General features: G+C 40.4%; 1 protein-coding gene across 2 annotated transcripts in view; it reads left to right on the top strand.

Moving 5' to 3' along the window:
• Window positions 1-16,046, top strand: part of PCCA (propionyl-CoA carboxylase subunit alpha) — a 302,667-nt gene that overhangs the window by 100,423 nt on the left and 186,198 nt on the right. For both annotated transcript variants that reach the window (XR_012833141.1, XM_075740848.1), the window contains exons 10-11: window positions 10,799-10,901; window positions 15,325-15,419. Coding sequence is in view for 1 of the 2 variants with exons in the window: in XM_075740848.1 (XP_075596963.1) it covers window positions 10,799-10,901; window positions 15,325-15,419 (198 nt within the window). In the remaining variant the exon portion in view is untranslated. The remainder of the gene's footprint in view (window positions 1-10,798; window positions 10,902-15,324; window positions 15,420-16,046) is intronic.

Below are 16,046 nucleotides of genomic sequence, written 5' to 3'. Positions count from 1 at the left end.
CAAGTTTGTTGTACATGTCCATTAATTGCATTATGGAACTAAGGCTGTTCCTTTGTGTGTCTGAAGAACAACATCTGACTGTTTTGAAGGTGACTCAACTTGTTACTGACAAAACGTATCTGATAATTTTGATATCTCATGAAAAGTTGTTGACCTCATTGTCTTGCTGCATCCAAATCCAGGTAATCCTAAAAAAGAAACTAATATTCAGCTATTAACAGCCTCTGGGAAGCCAGTATCTGAATGGCCTTTTGTATTTCAGGGTTTATAGATGCAAGATGAGTGCAATGAATGGTTGATAATATTTTGATTTGTAAACTTGCTTTGGCTTTGTCATGTGGGATTAATTCCAAATGCTATTAAAAAAAAAAAAAAAGCCTGATAACCTAATTTTGTTTGAAACATACTTTTGGATTTTCAGGATAGCTGAAAATTTTTCTTGTCTGAATTGACTATGCATAATATTAAAAGAAGGTTTAAATGTACTGTGTAGTGTGACATGGAAATAACCATTGGAAATGAAAAAGACCTTTGTGAATGACTTAACTGCTACTGTTACAGAATTATTCATGGTGATAATTTACTGGTGCTTCATCCTTCACATCTCTTAAATATCCCTAGTGATGAGAATTTTCTTAGATTCTCTAAATATTATGGTATTACTCCAGCTGTAGCTAAGATTTCTGTAACTTCCAGCTAGTATTTCTAACTAGAAATATTAAAATAGTTTTACCACTGTTAGAATTATTTTTTCTTGAAATAGCTCTTCATGTGCATGTGTGGATGGCTGCCATGTTGCTCCCTGCCTTTTTATCTGGGTAGGGCTGCTGTTGTATTCTTTCAGATATGAATCCCTCCTAACTCTCACTTCTATTGCTTTTTTTGAAATTTTGGCCAAAGTTCTAGTGCAGAATTTTATATTCAATTCAAGCCACTAACCCACATCTGAAATGAAAATAACCCTATCTTCACTCTAATGTGATCTCTAGTCTCGGTTTGGGTCAGTTGAGTTTAGGTTGCCCTTTCTTCACATAATAGATACTCACTTGAAATTGTATTGAAAATGAAGTGTAGATTTCTGAAGAGCAGTTTATATTGAATTCAGATTTGTAGGTTCTTCACAGCATGAGAAAGTTTTCCTGCTGTATGTATCTAAAAGTACTTCTCTCTCAGTGTAGCTGCTCATCCCACCTCTGTTCCTGTATGTGAAGAGCCTCTGCTTGCATCCCAGAGAGCCTGACTGGACAGTGCTTTCCAAATATAGGCAACCTTATGAAGCACAACAAAATGTGACTAGTACAGGTGTCTGAATATCTAGAAATTTTCTGTATCATTCCTTCTTTGATTATGGAGAAACAGAAGGCTCTCTTGCTTTCGATATGCTTATAACAATTGTACCTGTAGCTAAGACTTTAGGCTTCATGGCTTCAAATGGTCTGCTGGCAGCTCCAAAAAGGAATTCATTTGATGACCCTGTCCTCACCAAAGAACAGATTTAAATTTTCCGGCAGAGGTTGTGATGGATTTTTGCACATGAAGATACTTACTGGCTTGTAGGTTTGGTATCAGAGGTAATCATACAGGAACTACTGGCCTTTATTTTAAACTCCATGGATTTGCAGATAAAGATTAGTTTTTTCTAGTCAGTAGTTTCAGCTGCAAATGTGATAACCTAAGTTAGAAATTTGTACTGAATTATTGTCTAACAATTCCATTTTGAGAAATTTGGAGCTTTATGCTAATTCTACCCCCCAATTGTTTCAACTTCTGTAACTTCCTAGATACTGAAATCTTGCGTGCTTAGTGAGTATCTGTTTTGAAAGCTTTCAACAAGGATAGCTTCCAGCAACAGATATTTAGAGGGATGAAAGATTTTGCCTTTAACTTAACAGGAAAATAGAAATTGTCCTGTTACTTAAATTCTTGCTTATTGACTTATGCCAATTTTTAAAACTTAAGTCAAACATCCATTCTCAAATTCCAGTAACCCCTTATAATTTCTCTTCTGTGGTCCTATGGTGCCATGCTGTGTTTACTTTCACTGTTCCACAGTTGCTGCTCTTCACTGGGATGGATCAACAGGATATGTGGAAGAACTACCAGCAAATTTTTTTTTTGTAGTCTGCAATCGTTTTCTGTAGTTTTCCACCTTCTTTCAGAAACATCTGTTGAAGGTTTTTTTCCTGATGTTGTAATGATCCAGTGGTTCTGAAGGAATGAGCAGTGGAACTGGAAGAAGTTAAAGTGGAATAATGTGTGAAAAATCATTCTCAATCCCCCACCTCCCAAGGCAAAAGAAATCTGAAATGTGCAGTATTGTAGGATAATGCTTTAAGAAACTGAACAGCATTCCCTATTACAAGCCTGTACATTGAGTTTTATTACCTGCTCAAAGCAGTGCATTTGGCCTGTCAGACTGCTCTGCAAAAATGGGAGTGTATGGGTTTGGTATCCTTGGTCTGTCCTGCACAGGTCTGTCCTGTAGAAGCCTTCAGGTGAGGGGAAGGAGTCAACTGGATGAGTGAAGAAAGGTGTTTCCTAAAGCCTGGTATTTTTAAAACACAGTTTTCCATGCCAGCTACATGTGTAAACATATGTAAAATGCTGTGACTAGATCATTTTAGGTTTTTTAAGAAATTGGAGTCAAGCTGAAGCAATGGATGTTGGTTTTGTGTGTAAAATCAAACAACATTTGAGTATTTATTGGTTCCTTAGCCTACCAGTCAGTTTTAGAGGGATTCTACTGTACTAATGGTTATCAAACATCTGTTTTTAACTAGATGGCCTTTCTAATTCTGGCCTTGACAAGAAAGACTATTTTCTTTTACTATTCCTGATATTGGAAACTGAAATATTACATAATGACTGCAGTTTTTCATTAGTGTCTGGCTGCCTCCAAAGAAACTGGTTGTCATAAAATCAGCATTGCTGCTTTAATTGGAGCGGGAGGCAGAAAGTTGGCACGAGCTATCTCACTTCAGACAACCACAAGAAAACTTGTGGCAAGATCAATAAATGCTTTTGTACAACTTATACTTCCATGTGAATACACATATACTGTGGGGAAAGAGAGGAACCTTTAAAGACATCCTGTTCTTCCCCATGTAGAATCTTTTATGTTTGAAGGGACCTAGGGACATCATCTAATGCAGTTTCATCCTCAGAACAGGATCAGTGCTGAATTTGAAGCTGATTGCTTAGAGCTCTGCCCAGTTAGGTCTTGTGTTGAGATTCCACAGCCTCTCTAAACAGCCTGCCTTGTTCCTCAGTTCTTTCCAGTCATATTCTTCCTTACATCCAGTTGGAAACTCCTTACTTAGGAGCTGGAGATATGTGTGTGCCTGCAAGGCTATGACCTTATTGGTATTACAGAGATGTGGTGGGATAGCTCCTATGACTGGAGTGTTGGGATGGAAGGGTACAGGCTCTTTAGGAAGGACAGGCAGGGCAGGCGAGGAGGGGGAGTCACCCTGTATGTCAATGACCAGCTGGAGTGCATGGAGCTCCACCTGGGGCTGGATGAGGAGCCAACTTGAGAGCCTATGGGTCAGGATTAAAGGGAGGGCTGGGGTAGGGGACATCATAGCAGGGGTTTGCTACAGGCCACCTGACCAGGGGGACCGAGCAGATGAAGCCCTCTATAGGCAGATAGGAGCAGCCTCACGCTCAGAAGCCCTGGCCCTTATGGGGGACTTCAGCCACCCTGACATCTGGAGGGACAATGCAGCTGAGCACAAGCAATCCAGGAAGTTCCTGGAATGTGACGATGATAACTTCCTCCTCCAAGTGATAGAGGAGCCCATGAGGAGAGGTGCCATGCTGGACCTTATTCTCACCAACAAGGAGGGCCTGGTAGGGGATGTGAAGCTCAAGGGCAGCCTTGGCTGCAGTGACCACGAAATGGTGGAATTCAGGATCCTCAGGGCAGTGAGGAGGGCGTGCAGCAAGCTCACTACCCTGGACTTCAGGAGAGCAGACTTTGGCCTCTTCAGGGATCTGCTTGGTAGAATACCATGGGACAAAGCCCTGGAAGGAAGAGGGCCCCAAGACAGCTGGCGAATATTCAAGGGTCACCTCCTCCAAGATCAGGAGCGATGCATCCCAACAAAGAGGAAGTCAAGCAAAACCACCAAGAGGCCCACGTGGATCAACAAGGAGCTCCTGGGCAAAGTCAAACAGAAAAAGGAAGCCTTCAGAGGGTGGAAGTAAGGGCAGGTAGCCTGGGAGGAATACAGAGAAACTGTCCGAGCAGCCAGGGATCAGGTTAGGAAAGCCAAAGCCCTGACAGAAATTAGTCTGGCCAGGGATGACAAGGGCAACAAGAAAAGCTTCTATAGGCATGTTAGTGAGAAAAGGAGGACGAGGGAAAATGTGGGTCCCCTCTGGAATGAAACGGGTGACCTGGTTACCCAGGATATGGAGGAGGCTGAGGTACTCAATGACTACTTTGCCTCAGTCTTCACTGGCAAGTGCTTGAGCCTCACTGCCCAGGTTGTAGAAGGCAGGGACTGGGAGAATGCAGAACCGACCACTGTAGGAGAAGATCTGGTCCTAGAGTATCTAAGGAACCTGAAGGTGCACAAGTCCGTGGGACCTGATGAGTTGCATCTGCGGGTCTTGAGGGAACTGGCAGATGAAGTGGCCAGGCCACTCTCCATCATATTTGAGAAGTTCTGGCAGTCTGGCAAAGTTCCCACTGACTGGAAGAGGAGAAACATAAACCCCGTTTTTAAGAAGGGGAAAAAGGAAGACCCAGGGAACTACAGACTGGTCAGTCTCACCTCTGTGCCTGGCAAGATTATGGAGCAGACCCTCCTGGAGACTATGCTCAGGCACATGGAAAATAAGGAGGTGATTGGTGACAGCCAACATGGCTTCACTAAGGGCAAATCGTGCCTGACAAACTTGGTGGCCTTCTGTGATGGGGTTTACAGCATTGGTGGACAAGGGAAGGGCAACTGACGTCATCTACCTGGACTTGTGCAAGGCATTTGACACTGTCCCGCACGACGTCCTTGTCTCTAAATTGGAGAGACATGGATTCGATGGATGGAGCACTTGGTGGATAAGGAATTGGCTGGATGGTTGCACTCAAAGAGTTGTGGTCAACGGCTCAATGTCCAAGTGGAGAAAGGTGACAAGTGGTGTTCCTCAGGGGTCGGTACTGGGACCGGCGCTGTTCAACATCTTTGTCGGTGACATGGACAGTGGGATCAAGTGCACCCTCAGCAAGTTTGCCAACGACACCAAGCTGCGTGGTGTGGTTGACACGCTGGAGGGAAGGGATGCCATCCAGAGGGACCTTGGCAGGCTGGAGAGGTGGGCCTGTGCAAACTGCAGGAAGTTCAACAGATCCAAGTGCAAGGTCCTGCACGTGGGTGGGGGCAATCCCAAGCACAACTACAGGCTGGGCAAGGAATGGATTGAAAGCAGCCCCGAGGAGAAGGACTTGGGGTTATCGATTGATGCAAAGCTCAACGTGAGCCAGCAGTGTGTGCTTGTAGCCCAGAAAGCCAACCGTGTCCTGGGCTGCATCAAAAGAAGTGTGACCAGCAGGTCGAGGGAGGTGATCCTGCCCCTCCACTCTGCTCTGGTGAGACCCCACCTGCAGTACTGCGTCCAGCTCTGGGGGCCCCAGTACAAGAGAGACATGGAGCTGTTGGAGCAAGCCCAGAGGAGGGCCACGAAGCTGATCAGAGGGCTGGAGCACCTCTCCTGTGAGGACAGGCTGAGAGAGTTGGGGTGGTTCAGCCTGGAGAAGAGAAGGCTCCGGGGAGGTCTAATTGTGGCTTTCCAGTGCCAGAAGGGCACCTACAGGAAAGCTGGAGAGGAACTGTTTATCAGGGAGTATAGTGACAGGACAAGGGGGAATGGCCTTAAGCTGAAGGAGGGTTGATTTAGATCAGATGTTAGAAAGAAACTCTTTACTGTGAGAGTGGTGAGGCACTGGAATAGGTTGCCCAGAGAGGTTGTGGAGGCCCCCTCCCTGGCAGTGTTCAAGACCAGGCTGGATGAGGCTTTGGGCAGCGTGGTCTAGTGGAGGGTGTCCCTGCCCATGTCAAGGGGGGTTGGAACCAGATGATCTTTAAGGTCGCTTCCAACCCAAACCATTCTGTGATGATTCTATGATTCTATGACCACTGTCTCATTTTTCTGTTGTGTGCTGCCATAAAGAGCTTGGGTCCATTGCCTTAGTAAACTTCTCTTTAAATACTGGAAGAGCTGTTATTAGATGTCTGCTAAAGCCTTGGTGTCTTTCATGTTCAACAAGCCTGGTTGACTTTGCTGATTCTGGTGTGCTCTGTCTTACTTGAGCGTATCAATATCTTTGAGTATTAAGTGTCCAAAACTGGATGCAGTATTTCAAATGTGGTTAATAGGTGCTAACTAAAGGGAAATAATATCTCCTGTTAGTCTACTGGTGGGTAGCAGTTGCTACATCGCACTGTTCAATTAGCCTTCATTACTGTCAAGGTGCACTGCTCACTTGCATCATGGGCTGTTGTCCACCAGGACCTCTAAGTTGTCATAAGCAGCCAGTCAGTTCCACAGACTGTACTGATGCAGGGGAGGGTAGACTGTTAGATACAGAACTCTGTGTTTGTTCTTGTGGAAACTCACAAAATGCTTGTCAGCTCATTCCTCTAGACTGTCTAGGTCTCTCTGAAATGAAGCCTTGCCCTTGAGTATATTGATGACCCTATTTTAGCGTGGTCCACAGACTGGTGGTGGTGCACTCTGTGTGAACAATAAAGAGGTTAAACTGGTTCCAGGAGAGTAGATTCCTGGGGAAATTACCTTGTATTGGATTCCAGGTAGAGATAGAGCTGCTAACTTTGAGCCCAATGATCTAGCCAGTTGTTCACCCATCTAGTCTATGTAGACTGTAACATTCTACCATGTAAACAGTGATGCTGTGGGAGATTATTAAGGTCTTGCTAAAATTGAGATATGTACTGTTGGCCTGTAATTCATAGATATAGTCATAACAGACAAGTAGATTAGTCAGGCATGATACTATTGGTAAATTCAGTCTGTCCTCAGTCACTTTTTTGTGTATCTAGAAATAGCTTTCGGAAGATCTTCCCCCATGACTCTTCCCCACAATTAAATTGAAGCTGACCAGCTTGTTTTCCTGATTCTTTCATGCTTTTCTCAAAGATGTTTGTCTTCCTCCAGTCATCAGGAATCTCTCCTGACCTCCAAAGCCTTTTGAAGATGACAGAGCAGTCTCACAATTATATAAGTTACCTCTCTTAGCATCCCATCTGATCTTATTGACTTGTATGGGTTGATTTCTCAAGAGATTCTTGATTCCATCCTCTTCTGCTACTGGTAATTCCTCTTTTTCAGCCCACCTAATGTCTGTGTTGAAAAGTTATCCCCAACATCCATCAGAAGTCTCCCAGCTTGCTTGTGGTGATCTGTGTTGCTTTTCCAACAGATGTCAGGGAGGTTAGTTACCTGGTAAAAAATACCCCAAACCAACAGATACTGCCCCCACCTGACAAACAAACAAAAAACTCCAAACCACCCAGAAACAAACAAACAAAATCTCTCTGCCTCCCAAACAACTCACAGCCCAGAAAACCCCAAACAAAACCACAGAAACTCTCAGGATCTTGGAGACTTTGAGGTGCTTAAAGAAGAATTTGTCCACTTTGTCAGCTTGAGTAGGTAAACTGTTAACAAATTTGCATTGCAGTATTACCCCTACTGGCCTCTTTCTTGATCCAGATCTTCCAGCTCTCACCCTCTTGCCCTTTCCCAAGAAGAGATCCATGTATTTGACCTGCCCTTTCATAAAAAAGGGCAAGGCTATCCTGCTGCCTGTCTTAAAGATTGGGTAGCCATTCATTGCAGCACTGCAGGTTGTGTGAAATGTTTCACCATGTCAGTTATTCTAAGGACATTGCAAGTTCTGTGTCTGTATTCAGGCTTCAGCTCCTGTTTGTTTCCTTAGCCACATGCCTTTATGTACTGCTGCTTGAGGTGAGCCTCTTGATTTTTTTTGTTTTGTTTTTCTTCCCTTGATGACTCCAGTGTTTAGTGTGCAGCTCCCACCAGCATGACCCCCTGTGCCCCTGAGGAGAGGCAGAGGTGTTCCCTGCCTGCCTTAGGCATGGGCTGTGGTGGCCTTTCAGCCCCCTGCTCTAAGCCCAGCTTGAGTCAAGGCGTCTGGTGTGTGATGGGTACTCCTGCAGCTGGGGCTGTGGAGTCACTGGGTGTTCTCCATGGGGCCATACTGTTAGCAGTGCTCCAGCCTACTGACCTCATGGCAGTGTGTGTCTCCAGGTGGCTGACCTGGCGTGCAAGTCATCCTTGCAGCAGAAAGCTACGGGCCTCTGTTCATCATGAACCAGTCTGTCAGTCTATGAGTTGGGAAATAGAAGCTAATGGAAGCACCTAAAAGCAGCATATCTGCATATAGGAAGAAAATGAAATCTGCCACTAAAAGTTACTGAGAACCTAAGAAAAAGCTTACCTCAACAGAAAATCTTGCCTGAGTAAAGAACTTGCAACCGAAATGGCAAACACGCTCCTCAACCCTGCTGTTAAAAGTTCCTCTACCACCAACTCCTCCTTATAAGAAACTACCAAAAGTATTTCCTGCCAAAGCCCCTCTTAGCAGCTGCTGCTGCTTGTTGTACTCCTTGTGTACCAGCCTGGCTGGTGTCCCTGTAGCGTGGGGTACCAAGTAGTGCCTAATGGATGGTCCGTCCTTCCTGCCCCTCAGTCTAGTGCGGATGCCTGGCACTGGAGGACTGTGAAGATGACTGTGTTAGTAGGCGATTAGTGTTTGGAGTGTAGGTCTGCGCAGAGCCCCTTATCAGGAACCCTCTGACCAGAGTGCCTCTTTGCTCTGAGTTGTAGTGGAGAGGTATCATTGATGGCCTTCATATAGGTGAGGTGTTTCAGCCTGAATGATTGTCTTGTCAAGCATCAGGGCTTGGTTAGGCTGCAGACAGCATGTTACTTGTATGGTAAACTGTACCTGGGCCCAGACAAGGGCAGTAAGCTCAGGTTTCCCTCTCCCAAGTTTCCCTGCGCTTTTTCTTCTGGGGTTAGTGTGGACAGGAAAGTTTTGGACTTGGTCACACGTATTGGTGTGGTTGTGCTGCGTGGGGAGCATATTCCTTGCAGTGAGGCACTGTAGGGCTGCTACTTGGTGAAATGATGAAGTTCCAAATGCAAATTCTTTTCTAGCTTAAACAGATTTTTTTTTTTTAAATTTTAAATATTCGTAAGGAGACTCAGACCCATCTCCATTTGGTTAGTATGATCTCTTTAAGGAAGGTAAAGTGTGTTTATGGTAATTTTGATCACTGAACAAATGCAACTGCACAGATTTGTAAGATACACACAAGGTCAGAATACCTGAGATAGTCATTCCTGTTATATATAATTTAAAAAGATTTACAGATGTATGGATTAGATAATTAGCCACCTGACTCTTTTTTAACAAGTATTGCAGTTTAGATTTCTAATTAGCACATCCTTCAATGAAAGAAAAATAATCAATTGTGCATAAAACTGTGTGATAGAATGTGTAGAAAAGTAAACAGAGCCTTTGATATAGGAGTTAAAATAGGTCTAAATCTGTTTCAATAAGCTCAAACACTGTATGGCTGTTTGCTATCTCACTTTAGTTTTCTTTGCAGATCAGGTACTGTACAGAATAACAAATTTTGTCCTTTTTTTCTCTTTATTAAGTAATTCAATATATTGAAGTTAAATATTAACTTAGGAAAGATTGTACATTGAATATAATCTCTCAAAATTATACCATATATTATTCTGCAGCCTTGAAAAAAGGTGAAGAAATGCCTTTTAAATATACACTTCTTTATACTATAAATTTGCCTATCTCATGGGTGTATTGTCCAGGTTTTGTTTGTGGAATTGACCTAGATTCGAGAGATGGAAGGCACAGAAACTTCAGCTCGGTTGTGCTGTAGTTCTTATTCTGGGTACAAATATCAGAGCTGTTGCATTTCAGTAGTCAGTCCCGCAGAAATTTAGCCCAAACTTTACATACGTGTCAACGTAAGTGGGACTAATATGCCATATGTTGAAGAGCCTGAGAAAGCTGTACTTGGAGTTGTTTGTCAGCAGTTATGCCCCATAGGAGCAATCTTTCTGCCATGAAAAATAAAGTCAATGAATAGAAAATCTTACAATCTTTGAGTAATTACATATGTAAAAGAGAAAACAGAGGTAAGTATATGGAATGTGCAGCATAACACTCAATTCCACTTTAATGCAGAGAAAAAATAGTAGCACAGCTGGTATGCCTTATAAAGTATTGCATGTTCAGGTTGTGTGTTCAGTGATTGAATTTACAAGGTCTGCAGTTCTTTCATCTAATTAATGTGCAACTAACCTTTGCTGTTCTTGAGTATTAAGAGGGCTGTGTACCTTGAATAGTGGTGATCTTCACCTTCACCTACAGTATAACAAGTACTTTGTAATTAATGGTTTTTAAAAAAAAAATATTTATTACTTTTACAGAAGAAAATGCCAACAAAAAAAATTCATACAAATAATTGCTGTAAATGCCCAGACTTTTTAAACACGCTGAAATTCTCTGTGCTTTGAGAATGTAGGTTTTCTTTGTAAGAAAAGAAAGAAAAAGAGGATGCTTATTAAAGAATCAAATGCAAATGGTAAAACTTGTATTTTGGATGCGTGTGTTGCCAGATGACTGGAATGAATAAGCGTTCCTTTTCCTTGTGTAATTCAAGACTTGACTGAACTTTTAAAATACAGATTATTATTCTTGTTTTCATTATTCAAGGGAAGGTTTTAGGTTTTCATCTCAAGAAGCTGCTTCAAGTTTTGGTGATGATCGCTTACTGATAGAAAAGTTTATCGATAACCCTCGTCACATAGAAATCCAGGTTTGTATTGTTGTTGTTATTACTAGTACTACTATTAATTAGTGTTTGTTTATTTAATAAGGTTTGAAGTCATAAATTAAAGTTCAAAACATTTCAAATGCTCTGCTAAAAAAGGCCTGGAGTCTTGTGTTTTCCTGTGTCTTGGGCCATTGCTCAAACCACATGGATATCATGCATAATACAGCCTTCCTGTTTTTATTCTCTAGCATTTCTTTAGCAGGAAGACAATGAACCGTGCTTAATTCATTGGGGGGGGGGGTGGGGGGGAGAAGGTTGTAGGCATCTGTCCTGAGGGCTGGAGCTTGAACTCTGGATCCTGATTGCAGTGCTCCAGCGCAGCAGAGGATGTAGTTCAAGCACTGCTATGATTAACATTTGTCTTGCAAGCTCTAGGTGGTTTTGTCAGTGTTTTGGATTCTGTTCTGAAGTATCTAATGCTCCCTGAGGACTCAGGAGGATTTGTGTCCCATTTTGGGCAGGTTTTGGTTCAAAATCAGGTGTATTCTCCTCAACTTCTGCATTGTGAGCATTTATCTTTTATTGGATCTAGTGTTAAGCCAGATGTGCTAGTACAAAACAAGACTTGTTTGTTTTGGACAGATTCTTTAACAAAATTATGCCTTGAAAATTTTTGATGTGTTTGATCTTATGTAGGCAACTAACTTGAGTTTGTCAATAGCCTTGAAATAATCTTTCCTGACAAGAAATCTATGTGGAGTATGTCTGTTTCCTCAACAGAAATTTCATTAATTTTTGTCTGAAATATAAACTCTTTCTAAGTTGTGGCATGTTTTCTTTTACAGTGAGAGCCTGAAGTATTTTGACAGTAGCTCAATAACTGAATGAAACAGCAACAATAAATTTGATAGCGTGGATTGATTTGTCAGAGAGAAATATTTAACATTTTTTACTCTGCCAGATATGTACCCACAACTTGATACTGCCTGTGTTTTTATTTTATGTGCACATGCTAACTTATTGCATACATGTAATGAAAAAGCAGTCTGTAAAAAATGAACTTTAAACCCTGCCGTCGCGGAAGGTCGCGGAAAGTGTATAGTGAATGTTTAGTTTCAGTATTTATCTTAAGTTACAAGAGGTCAGATTGCTAGAGCATCTTCTTATATTCTCCTGTCATGGCTAATAATTTTTGGCTACCTATGTCTTTCGGGTTTTTTTTTGGTATGCAAATGAGTACACCTTAAAGATCTATTCATTTCAATGCTTTCAGGTTTGGGAGCTTCAGCAGGTTCCTACTGACTCTTTGATGACTGAAGTTAGATGAGATTGATTCCTCCATACTTTTGTCAGTTGGAAGCAGCTTTTATTTGATTCCTTCAAGTTTAAAAAAGGTTTCTTCAAAAAAAAAATTAGGCAGCACTGTAATTAAGAACAGTCAAACAATTTCACCTAGATTAAACAAAATAGCTTTGCCATTAATAATTTGTAGTTTTATTTGTAAGAAGTGTACAATGAATGTTGTTTTCCTCACACATACACTTTGATGGTACCTTTTAACAATATCATAACATATCATTTTAACTTCATGTTCTAATCAGCTTTAGGACATTGACCTTGGTTCATTTTCAAACTGCTAAATATACAAACAATTTGAGACCAGATGCCAAATATTTATTAATTTAGCAGTAACTTTTAAATAGAACTTTTTTAAACATTCTCGTATAGTTCCAAAGCATTGGTAGTTAAAAATGTTAAATAAGGGGTTTCCTGTGTCTAGCTATAAAACAATCACTTTGTAAAACATGAGAAAAGACTAAAACAATTAACAGGAAAATAGAGTCCAAATAGACTTTATGCTTGAACTGATTTGAAGTCTTGTTCTCCTGAAATATTTGATATGAAGGATCTGAGTTTAAAGTAAGAGTACATGGAATGTCTATTGCTTGGCTAAATAGCAGTCCTACAACTGGAAATAGAATTTAGCTGAATCATGTGGGAGAGGTTGCAATACATTATATTTAATTATTTTGGCATATAAATGTACATAGTGTGTATACTAATGTCATAATCGTCTAATCCCACAAAATGGGACATTTTCTTTTAGAAATATTTAGATATTTAGAAAAAAACCTGTGGCCGTGACATGCATTTTTAGTGTGATGCGTACTAAAATCTCATGCCGTCTCAAAGTAGATGGTTTCAGCATTCTGTAAATGTCTTCTGAAATATAATTGTTTTATGAAGTATCTTCTTTAGTTTCTGATAATGAAAACAGTGGACCCAAAATTAAAGTAAAAGCCTAACACTAGATGTTGTTTGCCTTATTCTATCTCTAATCACATTTTAATAATAAATATTCATGCATATATTTCCTTAAAATTTTTTTGAGCCGTATTAACTGATAATGGAAAAACATTTATTTTAAGATCTAGGTTGCAGAAATCAAGATACAGGAAATGTCCTGAAAAAATATTTACTAGTTGACTTGAAAAATATTTTATTATTCCCTTCAGAAAAATGGAGAGAGAGAGAGAAGAGAAGCACAGGAAGTCATTTTTATTGAAATATTCCAGGACTTTTTAGTTTGTTTCTTTGTTTTGGTGAGGCTGAATTCTGTGAGTTGTAGGCTTTCTAACAATGAAATGGAAGTGCTTACGAGGAATCATTCTACTTACAGGACAGTGATTTGTGCATCAAGTACCATGTTATGCCCCAGGTGTACTGTTTAAATATTGACAAAAGAACAAAACAAAACTAAAAAAATTAAAATCTCTTGTCCTCCCAAATGAGTTTCTGTAGACCTCCATGATGTTTAGTTCTGAATTGGATGGGTTAGGACTCGGGCAGGAAGTTGCTTTAGATGCTGCTGATTTTTATTTTTTTTTCCTTCCTGGTTCTGTACTGAGTTGCCTGTTACAGAATCTAGCAGTTGGCTGCAGTACCCTCGTGCTGCTGCTAAACCTTCCCCTGGGCAGGGAAGAGGATTCTGGGATGAGCTGTAGTTTAGGAACTCCCAAAGTCATCGATCTTGTAGAACTCTTCGGAGGGGATTTTTCCCTTAGAAAGCTCCATAAATTTATGGGAGTGCAACAGAATTTGTGAGGAAAAGAGAAGTCTGATGCTGTAGGGCGCAGAGCACTCTGGGTCTGATGCTGTACAGTGCATGTGAGTTGTCTTCATGAGATCAGTGCCTCGTTTTCAGTCACATCTACCCAGATTATTCACGCATCAGCAAACATTGGTGTCATAGATGCAGGAATTCATTTTGCTTAGTGCCATACTAGCTCCGTAGTGCTAAAAGGAATAATAAATAATACAGATTCATTGTCACAAATGGGAGTAGATATGGTTGAGTTCACACAGTTTGAGGAAGATTGTCTCCTTTTTTTTATCTTGTCTGTTTTCAGTGTAGAACTGCACTACTAAAGAATGAAGCATGAATATTGGCACAGGTTCCCGCAGATCAGAGCAGGAAGATGGAAAAAAAAATTGGATTAGAGGGAAAATTTTATAAGGAAGAAAGGGAGCAGGTGTGGTCTGCAATGAAAGAAATTGTTCCAAGAATAAGTGTATAGTCATAAGAATCATAAGATTGGGAGAAGTCTACTTGAATCTTCGAATCTAGTATCCTGCTATTGGAAGTGGCTGCACCATACAGTCAATTTCATAAAGAGATAGAGTTTTCTTTTTTACTTTGCCTTCCAGCTTGATGTTGCAGAATCAAGTGAGAGTACTGTTATGCCAAACTTGTATTTTTTCTAACATGTAATTTAGGTAGCTGAATCTAGATGCTTGACTGTGTATTTAACTTTTCCATGAACTGAAGCTGAAGCCAGCTGTAGCTGACACCTGATTTTTGAGAAATTCCTTGAAACTACTGCTTTCATTTCCATTGAAAGTATTGAGGAAGTAGCAAATTTTATTTTTCTTAATAAAAGATTGCAAAGTTTGTGAAGACTTTTCTTCTTTGTTAAAAATAGGGTGCTGTGGTTTGCCTACTGAGAAAGCTCTGTTAGCCATTGTTTCTGAAAACTTTTGTGTGTAATTCAGGTGCAAAATTTGGCATCCTTTGAGATTTTTCTCTCCTTCCTTGACACAAGATATAGCTTAACAATATGCTTCTGAGTAGTTTCATTATGCAATACCATTTCAAATGCTTGAAAACGTAGTTTTAATCTTATTTCAGTCTTCTGACTTCTAATTTCTGAGCTTCTCACAAATTTTGGTGTGAGTGCTTTTTGCCGTATATAGACTCTATATAACGGCTTTAATCCTGTTCAAAATTTGAAGGAGCATTCCATTAGTATTTCATATACAATTAATTTTCCACACTAGCATTTTTTCCCAACCTTTATTTCTAGATTGGAAAAAATTATTTTTAAATTCAACTAACTCAATGCTACATAATAGTCAAAAGGCCATATGTATGCATCTGTTTAATAGCAGCGTGTTATTGTTTCAGGTTTTGGCAGATAAACATGGTAATGCCTTGTGGTTGAATGAAAGAGAGTGTTCCATTCAAAGGAGAAACCAAAAAGTTGTGGAGGAAGCACCGAGGTATGTATACTAAACTCTTGATGCAGCTTCATAGTTACTGAAAGGACTTTTGGAAAGTTGCTGATTTATTGTAAAAGCAAGCAGATTTTATTCTATTAAAAATGTCAAGGGAAATAAATGTTTAAGTGATAGTCATTTGATGATAATACAGTTTTTTATGTTGTACTTGAGGGTGTTTTGATCCTGCTTGATGATGTCTTTCTGTAAGAAGCAAACAGGTGTTGTGTTAATTTTTTTTCATTATCTTGTATAAAATGGATATGGATCTTACCAATGAAATACATGTGGTATATGAGATACATTAAGAAAGCTGAGATATTTTTTCTTTGCCATTCAGCTTTTGGATTTAAGAGTAAAATAAATTATGGAGTAAGTATTCCCTTTACCACAAGTAGAGATATTTGACTATGTTATAGTAATTATAAGAGGGCTAGATAATACTGTTTATTTCTATTTGAAATTAAACATGAAGTACGAACTACTCTGCACCACTTTCAGTACCACTCATGGTGGTGAACTACAGACGTAGGTGTCCAGTAACTCATACTAAATGATCTTTATCCCACTGTTTTCAAATGGAGCTGAAATATATTGCTGCTGTGCAAGGTATGATCTTGCTGTGTTTTC

The sequence above is a fragment of the Balearica regulorum genome, chromosome 1, assembly GCF_011004875.1.
Source record: "Balearica regulorum gibbericeps isolate bBalReg1 chromosome 1, bBalReg1.pri, whole genome shotgun sequence".
NCBI classification, from domain to species: Eukaryota; Metazoa; Chordata; class Aves; order Gruiformes; family Gruidae; genus Balearica; species Balearica regulorum.
The sequence above is the reverse complement of the archived record's forward strand: the minus strand, read 5'-3'. Positions and strand labels throughout refer to the sequence as shown.